The sequence below is a fragment of the Actinia tenebrosa genome, unplaced genomic scaffold (assembly GCF_029948245.1).
Source record: "Actinia tenebrosa isolate PJP-AT-01 unplaced genomic scaffold, QUT_ActTen_1.0 PGA_scaffold5__44_contigs__length_20552954, whole genome shotgun sequence".
Taxonomy (NCBI): domain Eukaryota; kingdom Metazoa; phylum Cnidaria; class Anthozoa; order Actiniaria; family Actiniidae; genus Actinia; species Actinia tenebrosa.
The window spans coordinates 9,455,995-9,471,229 of NW_028292582.1; the positions used below are offsets into that span (position 1 = coordinate 9,455,995).

Sequence of the window (15,235 nt, forward strand, 5' to 3'; positions counted from 1 at the left end):
CCTGAAGTGTGCGTAAGGTTAAAATCCTTAAAGATATCCCTTATTACTACGTCAAAGGTTTGCTTACCCACTGGAATCTTTAGGTGTGTTACTATTTTATCAAAGTTGTTTACGCCACCTTCAGCATCGTAAAATGGGTAATCCTGGTTGGTTATTAATAGATTCTTTGGAAAATTAGGTAGCCTTTCTTTATGCACGGGTTTTGGTGGCTTGGCGGTCGCCTTTGGCTCCAAGTCCGCATTACTGTACATTCTTTCGCCGTTGAAGTAAATCCCATCAGGTCTACGCTCAAACTTACTAGGGTCTGCATGCGGAAACATCTTCCTAAATGCTCTCCAATTCCAGTAATCTCGATTATCGTGATGTGGCTGCTCCTCAATATCATTCCCAAAAGCGTCGTACATACTATATATAATGGATGTTATACCATCAGCACCTCAGTTATACCCAGATGTTCCTAATTATCACACTACCACTAAGGATACAGGTCCTAATGAGATGAACGCCGAAAACTTTCGCTTAAATAAAGCAAATTTAATCCTGGCTTACTTGGAGAGGCAAACAAAACACTATGAGGAGGTTAGGAAAAAGTATGCTAGAGCCCGAAGCATGCTGCATAAAATAGCGATAACTTCCGGGTCTCTGTCCGTGGCACTAACAGGTACCGGCGTTGCTACTTCCCTAACTGGACCCGGGCTGGTAGTTGGCGTTCCTTTAGCCAGCGTTGGAGCCGTCTGCGGCATCGTTTCCGCCGTTACGACAGGCATTATGAAACAATTGTCCGGTAAGATATCCAAGCACGACACTCATATAGCCCTAGCAAAAGCAAAGGCTAACACCATCGCCGATTTGGTGTCTCAGGCTCTGCGGGACCGTAAAATCAACGACGTGGAGTTCTCTTTGATCCTCGCGGAGGAAAAGAAATACGGGGAGTTAAAGTCTGGTAATAAAAAAACCATCGTGAAAGATCTTTCCGAGGAATCTTGCAAAAAAATCTACCAAGAAGCGAAAGAACAGCTTCAAAGAAAGCTTGCTCAGTAAACATCTGCTTTGAAAAAAGCGTGACAGGATTTCGTTTACATATCGAACGACAGTCTGGAAATTACGCGTAATACACGGCATGACCTTATTACGCGTAATACACGGCATGACCTTATTACGCGTAATATTTATGCTAATTTCTCATCTTATGCCATAAGATTCACTATCTTCTTGGAATCCATCCCAAGAGGGGGTGGTTGGGGTCGATTTCGTGAAATATTTCGTAAATTACGTCAGGGTAATAAGGAATATCCTTATCCAGCCGACAAAACATCCACTCGGCTTTTGTCATATCAGAAACCTCGGGAATAGGGTCGCCGGTAATTTCAGACAAAAGATAGGGAATAGCTTTGTAATATTTCCCTAGTTTTAATTTTTTCAATGTCTTCCGTAGACTTTGTGGGGTTGGCTCTTCTAAGTGGTCTATGATTTTCTTCTTTACTTCGTTGTCTAAATATACCGGCCGAAGACCTTGGATATGACTCATCCAGTCCCTAAAGTATTTTATTCTCTTATAAGGTGTTTTCGTACGACCTCTATTGGCGTAATATTGCTCTCTGGTAGCATTTGGTACGGCATTACGAATATTCTTACCACACTCGTAACACTGTGCTGACGTGTCATCTTCTATTTGCATTTTTTTACCACAACACCAGAAACCCTTGGGCTTGGGTATGTTAACTTTGGATCTTAGGCAAATTATACAGAAGTCATTGGTGAACTTTTTACATTCATGCATCGTATATCCAACAAATATCTTAACCTCCGTTTGCGATATCTTTGATTCCCAACACAGCAGCAGTAAGGGACTTGTCGCGCGGGTATTTCCCGTGCCGGACCGTTCCTCAAAACGCCTGTTAAACCCGTGAATCTTCGACATCCACCGCGAGTCCCCCTTACTGCTGCTGCGCTCTATAAATTGGATTGGTAAGCAAAAGACTTGTCCAAACCTGCCTAACAATACTCTCCCCGTCATTTTATGGTAATAAGTAATAAAGATAATGAAATCCACCGCATATGATACACGTAATGCGTGACGTATTAGAACATAATTAAATCCACCGCAAATATACTCAAATCCACCCCAAAATTAGGAAATCCGGCCCGTGCCATCCCTACCCTACTACTTATGATTACTAATAAGACTGTTTTGCTTTAGCCAAATATCAATACGATAAGGTCTTGATTAACGTTCTCTTCGGCTATATTAACGTCTTCCGAGCAAGAATATATTTCCGTATCGTCAGCATGCTGCATTACATAATTGTTTTTACAGGCGTCGGAAATCCAATTACTTTGTATATATGAAATAGAGTCGGACCAAGGACCGACCCCTGAAGGCCATGGGTGATCTTCATCTGTTGAGAACATTTCTGGCCAACATTGGGTTACACATGCTTTTAATTTGGCGGGAAGACATCACGCAGTTATTTCATTTTATCTAGCAACGTGATTGTACTAAATGGAGAGCTAAAAATCAGTGGCTGAAAAACGATGAAGAGATAACGCTGACATTATTATATCCCATATTTTACACCCTTAGCCTTATCCTATATTAAAATTATGGACAATGCTTGAAGTTTTATTTTAAAATGTTGAAAAAAGTTATATATAGACTCGTCGTTCTTGAAGTTTAAAATACTCGTATCTTCATTTAGTCTGTCCGTATTTTCATACTAGTTCATAATTTCAGTACTAATTTAAAAGCGCTTAAGTAAATGGTTCATACGAAATAAGGACGCCAAACTAGAAACAAAGTCAATAAAGCTCGCTAAAAGCCATCTTTAGGATAAGAAAAGTGCTCTTATAGAATAGAGCTACTGGCATTGTCACCGATAGATCAACATCTCAAGTCAACTTTACAGATTAGAAAACTAAAATTCTATGACATTAAATGTAATTAATGAAATATGTCAAGCTTATATAAATATTACATCAAATATTCTCGTTTTTAGATAAAAATGTGTGATCATAAATTATAAATCAGGCAGGCATTGGACTGTAAATGGAGTATATGTAGAACGACAGGACTATTGTTTTTGCAGTTGGAGTCGTGGGTTGAACTAACACTACACCTTCGGAAATCTTCGAATTTTAAATCTATTTTTGCTAATAGTTCATAAGGAACTTTTGGATGAGTTTTTTTTCCGTTTAAAGAACTAGAATTAAAGTTCAGAGCTATTCTAAAAAGTTGAGAACAGTAAGAAAATTAAAGGTGAATATATCGTACTTTGGAAATACAAAGAGGAATCTCAAACGACAAGAAAAGAAGATGAACAATTCGACTTCATCTGATAACCATAGTTATTTCTACTCTAAAACTGAGGTTAGCAAAGTGCTTAAAATTACAGCTTATTCTGTAATGTTGTTCCTGTCGTTTATTGGGAATTTCGTAATGATTGCGATCATTTACAAGAACGCCAACCATCGAATGCGAACAGCAAGTAATTTTTTCATTCTAAACATGGTGATCTCGAATCTTCTCTTTACTGTATGGAACGTTCCATTTTCGCTCAAAGCACTTGTGAACGACCACGAATGGAAAATTAGTGGAAACTTTGGGTCATTCTTGTGTAAATTTTGCGTTTTTTCCTGGTTCTTCTCAGAACTTGTTTCAACTGGAAGCTTATCAGGGATTGCAGTGGACCGCTTTGTTCTCGTTTACTGGCCGACCAAAAACCTTGTTACTAAAAAGATTTCAGCTTTAGCGATAGCTCTAAGTTGGGTTATAGCCACTGCTTTTAGCTCTCCATTATTTTTGTACACGAACGTCTTTCAATACAAGGACAAACTCTATTGTTTCATGAACTTAGGAAGTGAAGGTGTTTTCGAAGCGTTTACTACAGTTACATTTACGCTGTTTATCGCTACTCCTCTATTAACTGTTACTGTGCTTTATTTTGCAATAATTATCAAACTATTAGGTCAAAAACCAGTAGGTGAAAATATAAACAACCAACGCTTGGAAAGAAAGCGAAAAGAAAACTATCGTATTTGTCTTATGCTTTTGACGATAGTTTTTCTCTTCGCACTGTGTGTACTTCCATATTGGACGATTTATCTTTATTGTTTTATAAATCGGCTTGGTAAATCTTCTAGTGTCTGTGATGGGAGATATTTTGAAATTACTTTTTTATTGACGTTTGTAAACGCTGCTGCAAATCCATATATTTATATATTTTGTAGTCAATCTTTTTTTAATGGCGCAAAGAACTTATTTTTTGCGGTTCCTATACATCCGGAGTTGACTTCTGTTAGTCATCTAACTCGAAGGACAAATCGCCGTGTTTCTGAAAGCACTGACTTGTAATGTGCTCCAGCTATTGAAATAAAAACTTTAACTTGACTCATTCATAATTTACATCATGTTAGATGTTAGTTCCAGAAGGGTTACCGGTTATTCCCCGGGTTCTTTGATTTATCTTCCTTCGTAAAAATCAACATGTGAGTTGAGTTGAGTTTTGTACTGATGCTTGTGGAGTGAACTAAGTATGTGGACGAGCGGCGGTACGGTGCGAGAAGTGCAATTCAAAAATATGAGGTTTTTTGAAAAATATCTTTCTTCTTCTCTACTATTTTCTTTCTTTCATTCCTTCCTTCTTTTTTCAATTCCTTTTTTTTTTTTTTTTTCTTTTCTATCTTCACCATGTTTTCAAATACTGGTTCTCAAATCAATTGGGGCATTTTCAAGTTTATTTTAGTTTACGCTATTTCTTTTAATACTAAGTTCCCCAATCAATTATTTACAGATGAACGTTATATTTACACTCCTACAAAATAAATTAAGATCCTAAATTATCCTTGGAGGCTAAAACAAAATAAACTTATTTGTCGTCTAAAATATTTATAATTTATTTTCAAAAAGCTGTAAATTAAATGCGAGCTCTCAAGATAATTGGAAAATCATTCCTTTTGTTTGTTTAGAGGTGGATTCTATTGGGAGAGAATTCCTGTATAACAGGTTTTCGTAAGCCCGGTATATGAACAAAAAATTGAAGTCGCCAACCGCGTAATCACCAACCTCCTGAGACGCTTAAAACAATAAAAATTATTTGAAAAACGACAAATCTATAATATCCAATCCCATATTTAACTATTTAACTTGCTTTGGGACATTTTTGTATAGGAGAATTCCCGTAAAACAGGTTTCTGTAAGCCCGCTATAGAAAAACAAATTTATAACAGCCTCCCGCGCAATCACCAACCTCCTGAGACGCTTTAAAAAATATATAGTTAAAAAATAAAATTTCTTTGAAAAAAAAACAACAAATCCATAATATCCAATATATCCCTGCCTATAAAACTGTTTAATTTTTTCTGCATATTTTCTTAAATGAACATGATACAAAGAATATTTGTGAGAAAAAGAGAAATTTGGGATCGTATTAGTGTGTTTAGGATTTGGCAGACAGGCAGGCAGGTAGGCAGGCCAACTATTGGTCTATTACTGCTTAAAAAACATAATTTAATATACAACGTTGAGTGCTATAGCTAGTGATTAAAATAACACGTTAGGGCTTTCTTTCCATTACATTTGAGATTAACAATTAAGAGTTCTGGTAAACTCACCCAAAGCAATAAATTATGGAACAAGATGGTTATAATTATCTCCTGTGTCATACAATATTGGAAGACTTCGCTTATATTATTTTTACACAATTTGAGAAGTTGTCGTGTGATGGCAGATGTGTTACAGCTGAATGAAAAAAATCGTAAACATTGATGAAAAATATCTAAAAATGCAAAAAAGCCTTATGGTAGTATGGTTTTATATAATATATCTCTAAATCATGGATTGAGCAAGAGATGGCGAAGGTCTGACCATTTGCAGATATTTTTAAGCAGAGACAGTACTGTTGACTCAGATTTTTTGAGTGTTAATTAACTGTACTGCCTGTTAGTTCGCTATTTCAGGGCTACAACTAAGGATCGCTCTTATCGCTTGAAAGAATTGACAATGTCATGACAATATACAGTATTACTTCTGTACACAATTATTGTCCATCCATCCATCCATCCATATATCCATCCATCCATATATCCATCCATCCATCCATCCATTCATCCATCCACCCACCCACCCACCCACCCATCCATCCATCCATCTATCCATCCATCCATCCCTCCCTCCCTCCCTCCCTCCCTCCATCCCTCCCTCCATCCCTCCCTCCCACCATCCCTCCCTCCCTCCCTCCATCCATCCATCCATCCATCCATCCATCCATCCATCCATCCATCCATCCATCCATCCATCTTTCATTATTGTCATTATTGTTATTCATTATACGATTATTTTCGATTCATCCATCCATTCATTCCAGTTCATCCATCTATCTTTCCAGTTTCTTTCTTTCTTTCTTCCTTTCTCTTTCCTTCTCTCCCTCCCTACCAAGAATGTTTCTGCTAAATGATTATCAAATTTCTAACATTTCTATTTCTCTTCCCAGTCATAATTTTTTAGTAGGTTGTTTTCACTTTTCCGACGAAGGACTGACGCCCGAAACGTCAGTTTCACAAAGCTTCTTACGGTGATTCAATTTATCCACAAGTTCCGACTGTTTTATTCAGAAACACGGACGCAATCCAAATTAGTATTCTACTAGTCATCACCACTTGTTTTCCCAACAGCTTAGAAATAATATCTTTAGCACTACAGCTATTGCTATTATACTTTCCAAATAACCATTCTCCTAATTACAGAACCGTCACCTTGATCACATATATCTTTGTCAACATTTCAAACCCGCATTCAACAAAAACAGCCTTCAGAAAATATTTTTTAACGAAACTCTGTCTTTTGGCGACTTAAATAAATTAAAATGAAAGCAAAAAGTCGTGAAAGCTGGAAGAAAGTTAGAAGAAACCGGCGACAACTTAGAAAACAAAAATATGTGGTAAAGTTTGGCTTCTATTCCAAATATTGAGTTGGATATCGCGTTTTCAATTAGATCATCTTCCGACATATACCCCCCTCCCCCCCCCCCCCCCCCCCCAATTTGGGTAGGGGTATTCCGCTGGGATTCTGGGATTCTGAAATTTGTAGACCCTGTTTATGAAAAAAGATATAATTTATTGCACTGAGTTCCTGTTTCAAATATCATGTCATCTCGTGTATCGTTTTTTTGCGACCATAATAACCAGTTTCGGTCAATACGAAAGTAGAAACCCTGAATATGACAGGAAACTCGTGAAGAACTTGGAACTTGAGTGAAATTGCATACTGTTTATGACAGGAAGCTCAAAAAACCATACTCTGTTCAGCAGATCATCCCCGTATAGTCCATATATGGGGGTACACCCCCGGGCACATAACAGACTTATCTATTTACAAATTGGCTAAAGCTAATTATCTTTGCAATATCAGACTGCCGAATTTTTCATCTTTCATGTCATGGTTTTTATATCATCCAAAATTTGATTTATTTCTGGCCAGAGTACGAAAGTATATAAGCAAAAGCTTGAAGTTTCGATGTAAAGTATACGTTGGAGCCTCAGGTTACATTCAGATCATTTATATCAAGCATTTCAATTAAGTGCCTTAAATTTTGCCGGAGACGTTTCTTTAGAAAATTGGCCATTTTGTCAAGGCAAGAATGTAAAACGACAGCGTCAATGATTCGTGTGTTGGCGTTTCTGCACCAAGATATCTTTCCATCCTCACTACGACAGTGTCTTTAAGTCTTACACTAGTAACTGTTCCAGGAAACTCTCTGATATGTTACGCCATTTTGAAAGATCCATTCCACGAGCTACGAACTCCGTTCACTTTTCTGATTCTAAGTCTCGCGATAACAGACCTATTGGTTGGAATCTTAATGGATCCGATATCGACAGTATTCCATCTTAGCGAAGCACTCAAAATAGACCTCGTAGATATTTGGATTCTCCACATATCTTACTTCATTCTCTCGACAGCTTCGATCCTCTCTTTAGGTGCATTAACAATCGACAGATACGTTGCTGTGATCTACCCCCTGAAATACAAAAGCTATTTGTCTACAAAGAAGTGTATCTATCTGTCCTTGGTTATTTGGCTGGTATCGATCGGGCTTAGTATGGTTTATTTTAAATTTGGGTATATATCTTACTCTTTAATTTTCGCCAGTACGGCTGTTTCTCTAACTTTTTTGGTACTATTGTTCGTCTATGTCAGCATCTTTAATCGTCTTCGCACTCAGGTCAGGTCATTGAGCCGTCAAAGAGCTTCGAGCACACAAGCAAACAGAATGAATAAAAAGAAAATCTCCAGTTTAAAATGGGAAGCGAAGGTTACAAAGGCTTTGGTACTTGTCTTACTCGCCTATATTCTCTGCTTCGCTCCAGCATGCATCATTATTTACATCCTAAACTTTTGTACGAAATGCAACTGCGAGTTTATTCACTGGCTTAGAGACTTGCAGTTTGTAATTGTCCTCCTAAACTCTGCGATTAATCCTTATTTGTACGCTTGGCGTAAGCCGCAGTTCAAAAAAGTTTTATTTAAGTTTTGTACGTGGCTTAGATCAAGCAAGATTGATTCCTGTGAAGTGCCAGGGACGACGTCCAAAGGGGACAACTTGAAAGTGGAAACCGATGAAGAAAATTCACAACGCTTAAAGGACAACTGACCCTCCAAAATGACCCATTTTTAAGAGGAACTACATCATTTGAGAAGTCCAAAAATCCAGTTTTTAAAGGGGATAGAGCATCCATTTTTCTAAAACAATTTTTTGAAAACATCGCATATATCGCTCTGGTGGCCGCCATCTTGCGCTTTTATCGCGGGCTCAGAAAAATAGCGTAATGACGTCACAACGTCACAAGAGTTCAAGCTTCCAGTTGTTTGCCTGACTTCTTCCTCAGTTTCTTATACGTTTTACTCAATATTTTGCGAAAAAATACAACTTGGTCATCAAATTAAAGGCATGTCAGAATCTAATTCTTCTTCCGAAGGCTCGGACAGCTCGGGAGACGATTTCGCTCAAGAATTTTTCGGAATGGACGACGAATTTGGTTTACGGCCATATCAGTTTGAACCAGAAATAGAAATCTCCTCAGATGAAGAGTTCAGAGAAGGATCTGACAGTGACATTATTGAAGACGATGAACAAGAGAACAATCGACTTACAAATTCAGATTGGTAAGTCGTACTTCTGTCTTATCACAAAACTGAACTACATATCCATTTTATATAAAATCGTATCTTGCCACTCGTGTTCTTGCAATATGTTCTTTAGATATTGGTATGCATGAATCCAGTTTGCGACCAAAAGCAATACCAACTTTCACAATTTTAATTAAAAACATGTTTAAAAACATCGCTTGATAGTCAATAAGTTATATACTGCAGGATATAGATACAGGGATATAGTTGTGTCACAAGTTGTGTATGTATATTCTCACTTGGGACAATCGTTGATAATGTTCAAAGATACTAAGAATTGTTTTATTTCTGTTAAATAGGTGTACCTGTGGTAGCTGCCAAATTATGGATTCAATATCTGAATGCATTTGTTGCCAAGAAATCGAAAAAGTGGTTGCAACATGCCAGTCTGTTGTTGAAGATGGAGATGCTGATGAACCACCACCATGCATTACTCAACATCCTGGATTCTTACCTGTTTGTGCCAATAAGTATGTTCTTCGAACCGCATGGGCTCAGTACAAACAGCAGTACAGTAATGCGTATGAAGGCCCAGAGCACAAGCAGTACAGACACATTGCATATAGGCAACTAGCAAGATGGTGCTGGGGAGTCCTTGGAAAGGAAGTTCGGGTTGTTCTGCCCTCTTGTGCTGTCATGTGCATCAGAGCACACTTCCCTCCCCCTGGACTAGAGGAGGACTTTGAATTTGAAGGTTTTCACTATGCAGATGATTAGCTTGGCCTAAAGTTACATGGAGTTATTATATACATTTTATTTATTCCTTACTTCATTTCATATACACAGAGTGGATTTTTTTCTATCAGGATTTCTGAATTGATAAATTGAAAAGGAAAACATGGAAAGGCTGAGACCAAAATGTATAAGATTAGTCATGAATTTATTTTTAGATGAAGTACATATAGAAAGTTGTTTATATAAATGTTTTCTAGGTTTTGCATATTTTATTATTTAAAAACAACTACACCTAGACAAAATATCCAGCTGAATAGAGAACCTAGTGTACAAAGCACTAGTGGACAAAATCATGAGCTAACCAAGCAAATTTTGCAGTTATACTAGACATGGATAACCAATATTTCCTGGGCACCAATTTGTCTGAAAACAAGGCTAGTCAGTATTGTTTATAAAGAATTTGCCTTGAAGTAGCATGCTATAATGGATTCAAAAATTGTGCTAAATGAAAAAAATATTCTCTTGGTGATAGAATCCCACCCCATCTTAGAATCTCGGTACTGACTAGTCTCATTGTCAGACAAATTGGCACTAGGAAATCTTGGCATCCAGGCTTGTCAGCCATTTATGGCTCATATATTTTTTTTCCAGGCAAATAGGCCCTTTGCAGCTCAGTAATCATGTGCTGATTAATTCACTGAGAGCAAATGAATGAACATCTTGATTCCCATGAGTGAAAGCGAAAGTCACTATTCAGCTGGAATTTTTTCTATACTACATTCATACTGGGAGAGACCCCATATATAATGGAGCGTAGATAGTTAAAGAAAAGACCTCTTTTAAGATTTCATTTAAAAGTCAATCGTTTCCTAAGTGGTAATGATATTTTAATAAAATTTTCATCTGAACATCTAAAAACTGCAAACTTATCTACCACTTTAATCAGGTCCCCTTCACATTAATTACATATTTTGTTTATAGCAGTTTTACTTGGGTCTGTCATGTACCTTCCCATTTGTAGAAGCATTGTAATTATTACCAGTAATGAACACAACTGTTCAAAGATGAGGGGGATTGGGACGACAGGCTTACTTGACAGTTCTTTCAAAACAGCTATTCACTAGAGTACAATCACTAAAAGAGTGCCAATGATGCTTTGCATTATTTTCTACTAAATAGTGTTAATTAAAAATAGGAAATGGTTAGAATTAGCATCACTTAACACTACACATTTTAGTGTTTTTAGTCTCTACTACATTCCATTTAAATTAATTACCTAGAAAATCTTGACCGGTGTCGTTCAATCAATTCCTGTTTGTCTGGGGCAGGAACACTAGCAATGTTTCTTGGTAATTCAACCTCTTCAATTGGGTCAACCCCTGCAGCCTCCATGCCACCCTCACAAATTTCAAGTACTTTCAGTTGTAGCTCAGGGAGGAAAGCATAGCTTTTTCTTTGTAAGACTGGCTTAACAACCCAGCGCTTGTGCATCTTAGGGAAGCACTTGCGATAACGAGCTTCTCCACTCCTTGGGCCTTTTTGAACAATTGCTTGAATTCTAGCTGTATTGAAATTGTTGTCAATGGCAGCAAGTTGAGTACGAGCAACCATTCCCTTGTAAGAGAAGTGCTCTCTTTTTGAGCAATACTTCAGCATCATCGAATGATAAACTTCAAGCCCTCCTGTGTGACAAAAGTCGGTCAATCTTGCCAAGTCATTAAGTAACTTTGGTTGAAGGACAACCTCTTCTAGGGCCACATGAGCTGGTGACCCCGGCTTGATCCAGTGTGTGGTGCGCACTTGTCTGCGGGTTAGGGGAGGATGGGCACACTTTTTGAATACCTCTGCATCCTTCCAGGAATGCTTGTTCACGCAATGGTGAACAACAGATTTCCACTACTCTCTCAAAAGTTGTACATCCCCATTACATGTAGCAGCACACCACCAAAGATGGTTTGAAATGGATTGTATCCAGGGTGCCAGCTCTTGGTTTTTCTTCAATTTTGCTTTCTTGTTCAGCTTTTTTACAATTGACTTGGAAAGATGCCACACATCATACTGGTGTTTGATGTGGCTAAAATCTTTTGCCATAGTGCTGGTGATGGATGTGTGTCTGTCAGTTGTGATACATTTTATACTGACCGTGTCTTCTAAAGTGTTCAAACACCTTAGAAACCCCTCTTTCTCCATAGCATTGGAGCTGGTTACTTCAGAGACTTGAACAATGCTGAAGGTGGCAATTTTCCCTGTGCTTGTCTCCATCATAGTATATGTGCCATATTTAGCACTATGGCCAGGACTGTCACTTCGGCCATCACCATTGAGATTTACTATGTCCTTATTTGACAGCTCTTCAATTACAGCAGCCTCCTCTCTCTTCCAAGCATCATTAACAACAGGAAATAGGTAACGTTCCTGATGTCTGTAAAAGACCCTCTCACTCAGAAATTTTAGGCCAAGACAGGATGCAAAGTTTTGAAGTCTGGTAAAAGTATTACCAGTAAATAATAGTGATGAGGAAATCAACAAGTTCCCAATAGCTAAGCGATTTAACATTGGCTGTGAGTACCATGTCAAAGCATGATGTTTCATACATATAGTTGTCACAATAAGTAGGCTGCCTTGACATACAAAGTTGACATCAGCGACAGGTGCTCCACAGCTTCTACAAAACTTGAATAACTGCTGCAAACAAGAGTTAAATACCAAATATTTAGGTTCTTTGATATGGTTTTCAAGAGTTTTATTGCAGTCTTTGTTTTCTGGCTCTAATTCACTGTCCGCTGTTGAAACTGTCTCTTGTGATGAAACAATGAAACCATGATCATCATCACTTAGTGGGAGTCCCTCTTCCTCTGAAAACAAAGACTTTTCTGACTTTTGTGGAGACACTGTTGGCATTGACTTTACTGGTGAGGGGTGATAGCTAGTACTGTAGCTGTGGTCGTGGAAGCTCACACTGAGTATTTCATCTCTACTGATGTTTGGTGAAGGGGAGGGATTGTAAACTGTTGTTGTGTCGGCATCTTTATAGTATCCAGGCTCTGTCTGAGTTGATACAGTGGATGTTACAACATATCTACAACCAAGGCAACACTGAACACCAATCTCCTTACAAAGTGGTTCAGGAGAGAACTCTGGTGTTTCCATACTTGGTGGATCTTCACACGAGGGATTTATTGTGGCACATAGCTGCTCCACATTCTTTGAAAATACAAAAATAAACAATGTTTTCAACAATACTATAAACCATTCTTCGAGGCCTACTTTACCTTAAATAATACAAAATAAACATATTAACCAACAATGCTATAAATTATTCTTCCGTGGTCATTTATCCAAGCAAATTTGGAATATTACGGCAACATTGTTATGGTTTACGAATAGATATCAAATGTAAACTAAACACGTGCAAATAACCATTTTGAAAATTTCAAGTATCGATCAAATATTACTAGCTATACTTATGATTTTAAGCAACATTTCATCTATGAAAGCATAAATAGCTAATGATTGATGACTCGCTTCGGTATGCATTAATAAGTCTTTTTCATGAGTGATTATTTCGAAAAACAATGTAAACTATGTTATGTATAAATGACATGTTATCTCACCTCTTCGTTTTGTTTGCGTTTGAGCCGGTTCTCTGATGTAGCTCTTCTTTTAGCTGGCTTGCAAAAATTGAATACTGACGGAACAGCATCGCTCTTTAATCTCCTCTTCCTTTTTATCCCGGTTAACTGCTCCATCAGATCCACTTCAAAGCATGAATCCTCGAAGTGATCGCTGCAAACGTAGCAGTTCTTCAAAGGCGGCAGGTTCTCTCTCTTTATCCGCGCTATCCATGCCTTCTGAAGAGCTATTTTGTTAGGAATTTTGTGGTAGCTAACAGACTCAGTTTTGGAAGAATGGTTGGTGCATTCTGGCACACAACAATGGACCATCTGGATTAAGAAACTTACTCTAACTTAGACTATTAAAAGATCGACTAGCACTCGAAATATACAAACTCAACAAGTTTGGAATGCAAGCTTCACGTTGTGACGTCACGGCATTAATGCGGTAATTTATTGCGGGCTCAAATATGGCGCTCTTCTATTGCTATTTTTCGCGAATTGATTATTTCTTTTCGGCGACATAGAAGCTGTATCAGAGTTCAAAGTTGAATTTATGTGATCTATGTACGTTGTAGTTTTATATGAAAAACGGCAATTTTTGGGGTCAGTTGTCCTTTAAAGCGAGAAGAAGGAAGCAAAAATGTCACTGTTACTGTAAGCATCACATTGCGAGAAAAGGGAGCTGGCCAAAATAGCATATGAACACACTTGGTATTTAGAATATAATAAAAGACGATTCCGAATCAGTGTTCTTTCCGCGCAATTCAAAAAGAAATACAAGGAGAAAGAAAGGAGGAGGAAGAGAAGAACAAGGAGAAGAACAAGAAGAACAAGAAGAACAAGAAGAACAAGAAGAACAAGAAGAACAAGAAGAACAAGAAGAACAAGAAGAACAAGAAGAACAAGAAGAACAAGAAGAACAAGAAGACCACTTCTTGGGTGCAATCTTTTCTCATTTCAGACTACGTCGTGTCATTTCCCTAGAGTATCATTTCTTTGTTTATAGGTTGTGCATGGGAAGACAAATGAATATGGATATTTTCAAGAGAGTGACAAGTTCACTAAAATACTAGCAAAATCTCTGAAGAATACATGATTTTGTTCAAAACCGCATGCATGTCGTCATCAAGAAAGAAATAATACTCGAGGAAAAGAAAATGACTAATCCTATAATAACCTCTAATAGTAAAACGTTAAATACTCTTTGATTCCAAAATTTGTTGATGTATTTTACAGTATATTTGTCTTGTGGGGACCTTGTGGACATAATTATACTTTGCTGGTAAATTTACATAAACAACTTAAGAAATATATATTTAGTCAATGTTTAATAACGTTTGGCATCTAACTTGACCTAAAAAGTAAATATTACATGATGAATTGACTAAGAAATTCATTTTTTTACGACAGAAGTTCGGAACATACGAACCCCTTGAAAAGGTTTTACGCAGAAATTGTTGCCATGGTTACGTTAATCAATCATAAAACCATCGGATTACGTTCAACTTATGAAACTATTATGTACATATTGACTGAGTTAGGTCGGGCCGTACGGGAAAATATTTGGCTCGAGGTATTGCCGTACAAATGACCGAGAGCAGCGAGGTACGTACAAATGACCGAGAGCCAAATATTTTCTCGTACGGCCCGACCTAACTCAGTCAATAAGCATTTTATCATATGACCCTCACGAAAATAAAAATAATCAAAAAATAGAAAGCGCGCGGTTTCATGCAGGGCCGGACGGGTTTTTCCGGCC

At 37.7% G+C, this 15,235-nt stretch overlaps 5 protein-coding genes across 6 annotated transcripts in view; 4 read left to right on the forward strand and 1 right to left on the reverse strand.

Moving 5' to 3' along the window:
• LOC116289738 (uncharacterized) overlaps window positions 1–15,235 on the forward strand; it is a 147,410-nt gene that overhangs the window by 30,341 nt on the left and 101,834 nt on the right. The gene's annotated exons all lie outside the window — the stretch shown is intronic.
• On the forward strand, window positions 2,707–4,382 carry LOC148906498 (RYamide receptor-like). Its single transcript, XM_089038430.1, has one exon. The coding sequence runs from the start codon at window positions 3,314–3,316 to the stop codon at window positions 4,349–4,351; it is 1,038 nt and encodes a 345-aa protein (XP_088894556.1). The 5' UTR covers window positions 2,707–3,313; the 3' UTR covers window positions 4,352–4,382.
• On the forward strand, window positions 6,931–8,648 carry LOC116290860 (adenosine receptor A1-like). Its single transcript, XM_031697974.2, has 2 exons — window positions 6,931–6,935; window positions 7,649–8,648. Exons 1-2 carry the CDS (start codon window positions 6,931–6,933, stop codon window positions 8,646–8,648), a joined length of 1,005 nt encoding a protein of 334 aa, XP_031553834.2.
• LOC148906499 (uncharacterized) lies at window positions 8,759–10,777 on the forward strand. The gene is made up of 2 exons (XM_089038431.1): window positions 8,759–9,160; window positions 9,484–10,777. The coding sequence occupies exons 1-2, from the start codon at window positions 8,946–8,948 to the stop codon at window positions 9,899–9,901; spliced, it is 633 nt and encodes a 210-aa protein (XP_088894557.1). The 5' UTR covers window positions 8,759–8,945; the 3' UTR covers window positions 9,902–10,777.
• On the reverse strand, window positions 10,725–13,818 carry LOC148906500 (uncharacterized). Its single transcript, XM_089038427.1, has 2 exons — window positions 13,474–13,818; window positions 10,725–13,063 (listed from the first exon to the last, which is right to left on the reverse strand). The coding sequence occupies exons 1-2, from the start codon at window positions 13,801–13,803 to the stop codon at window positions 11,756–11,758; spliced, it is 1,638 nt and encodes a 545-aa protein (XP_088894553.1). The 5' UTR covers window positions 13,804–13,818; the 3' UTR covers window positions 10,725–11,755.

Excerpts from the sequence above, each read along its gene's own strand:
- LOC148906498 (XM_089038430.1), top strand. The coding sequence starts at position 3,314 with ATGAACAATTCGACTTCATCTGATAACCATAGTTATTTCTACTCTAAA.
- LOC148906499 (XM_089038431.1), top strand. The coding sequence starts at position 8,946 with ATGTCAGAATCTAATTCTTCTTCCGAAGGCTCGGACAGCTCGGGAGAC. Across the intron at positions 9,161-9,483 it reads CGACTTACAAATTCAGATTG|GTGTACCTGTGGTAGCTGCC; the intron begins GTAAGTCGTACT and ends TCTGTTAAATAG.
- LOC148906500 (XM_089038427.1), bottom strand. The coding sequence starts at position 13,803 with ATGGTCCATTGTTGTGTGCCAGAATGCACCAACCATTCTTCCAAAACT. Across the intron at positions 13,064-13,473 it reads AACGCAAACAAAACGAAGAG|AATGTGGAGCAGCTATGTGC; the intron begins GTGAGATAACAT and ends GTATTTTCAAAG.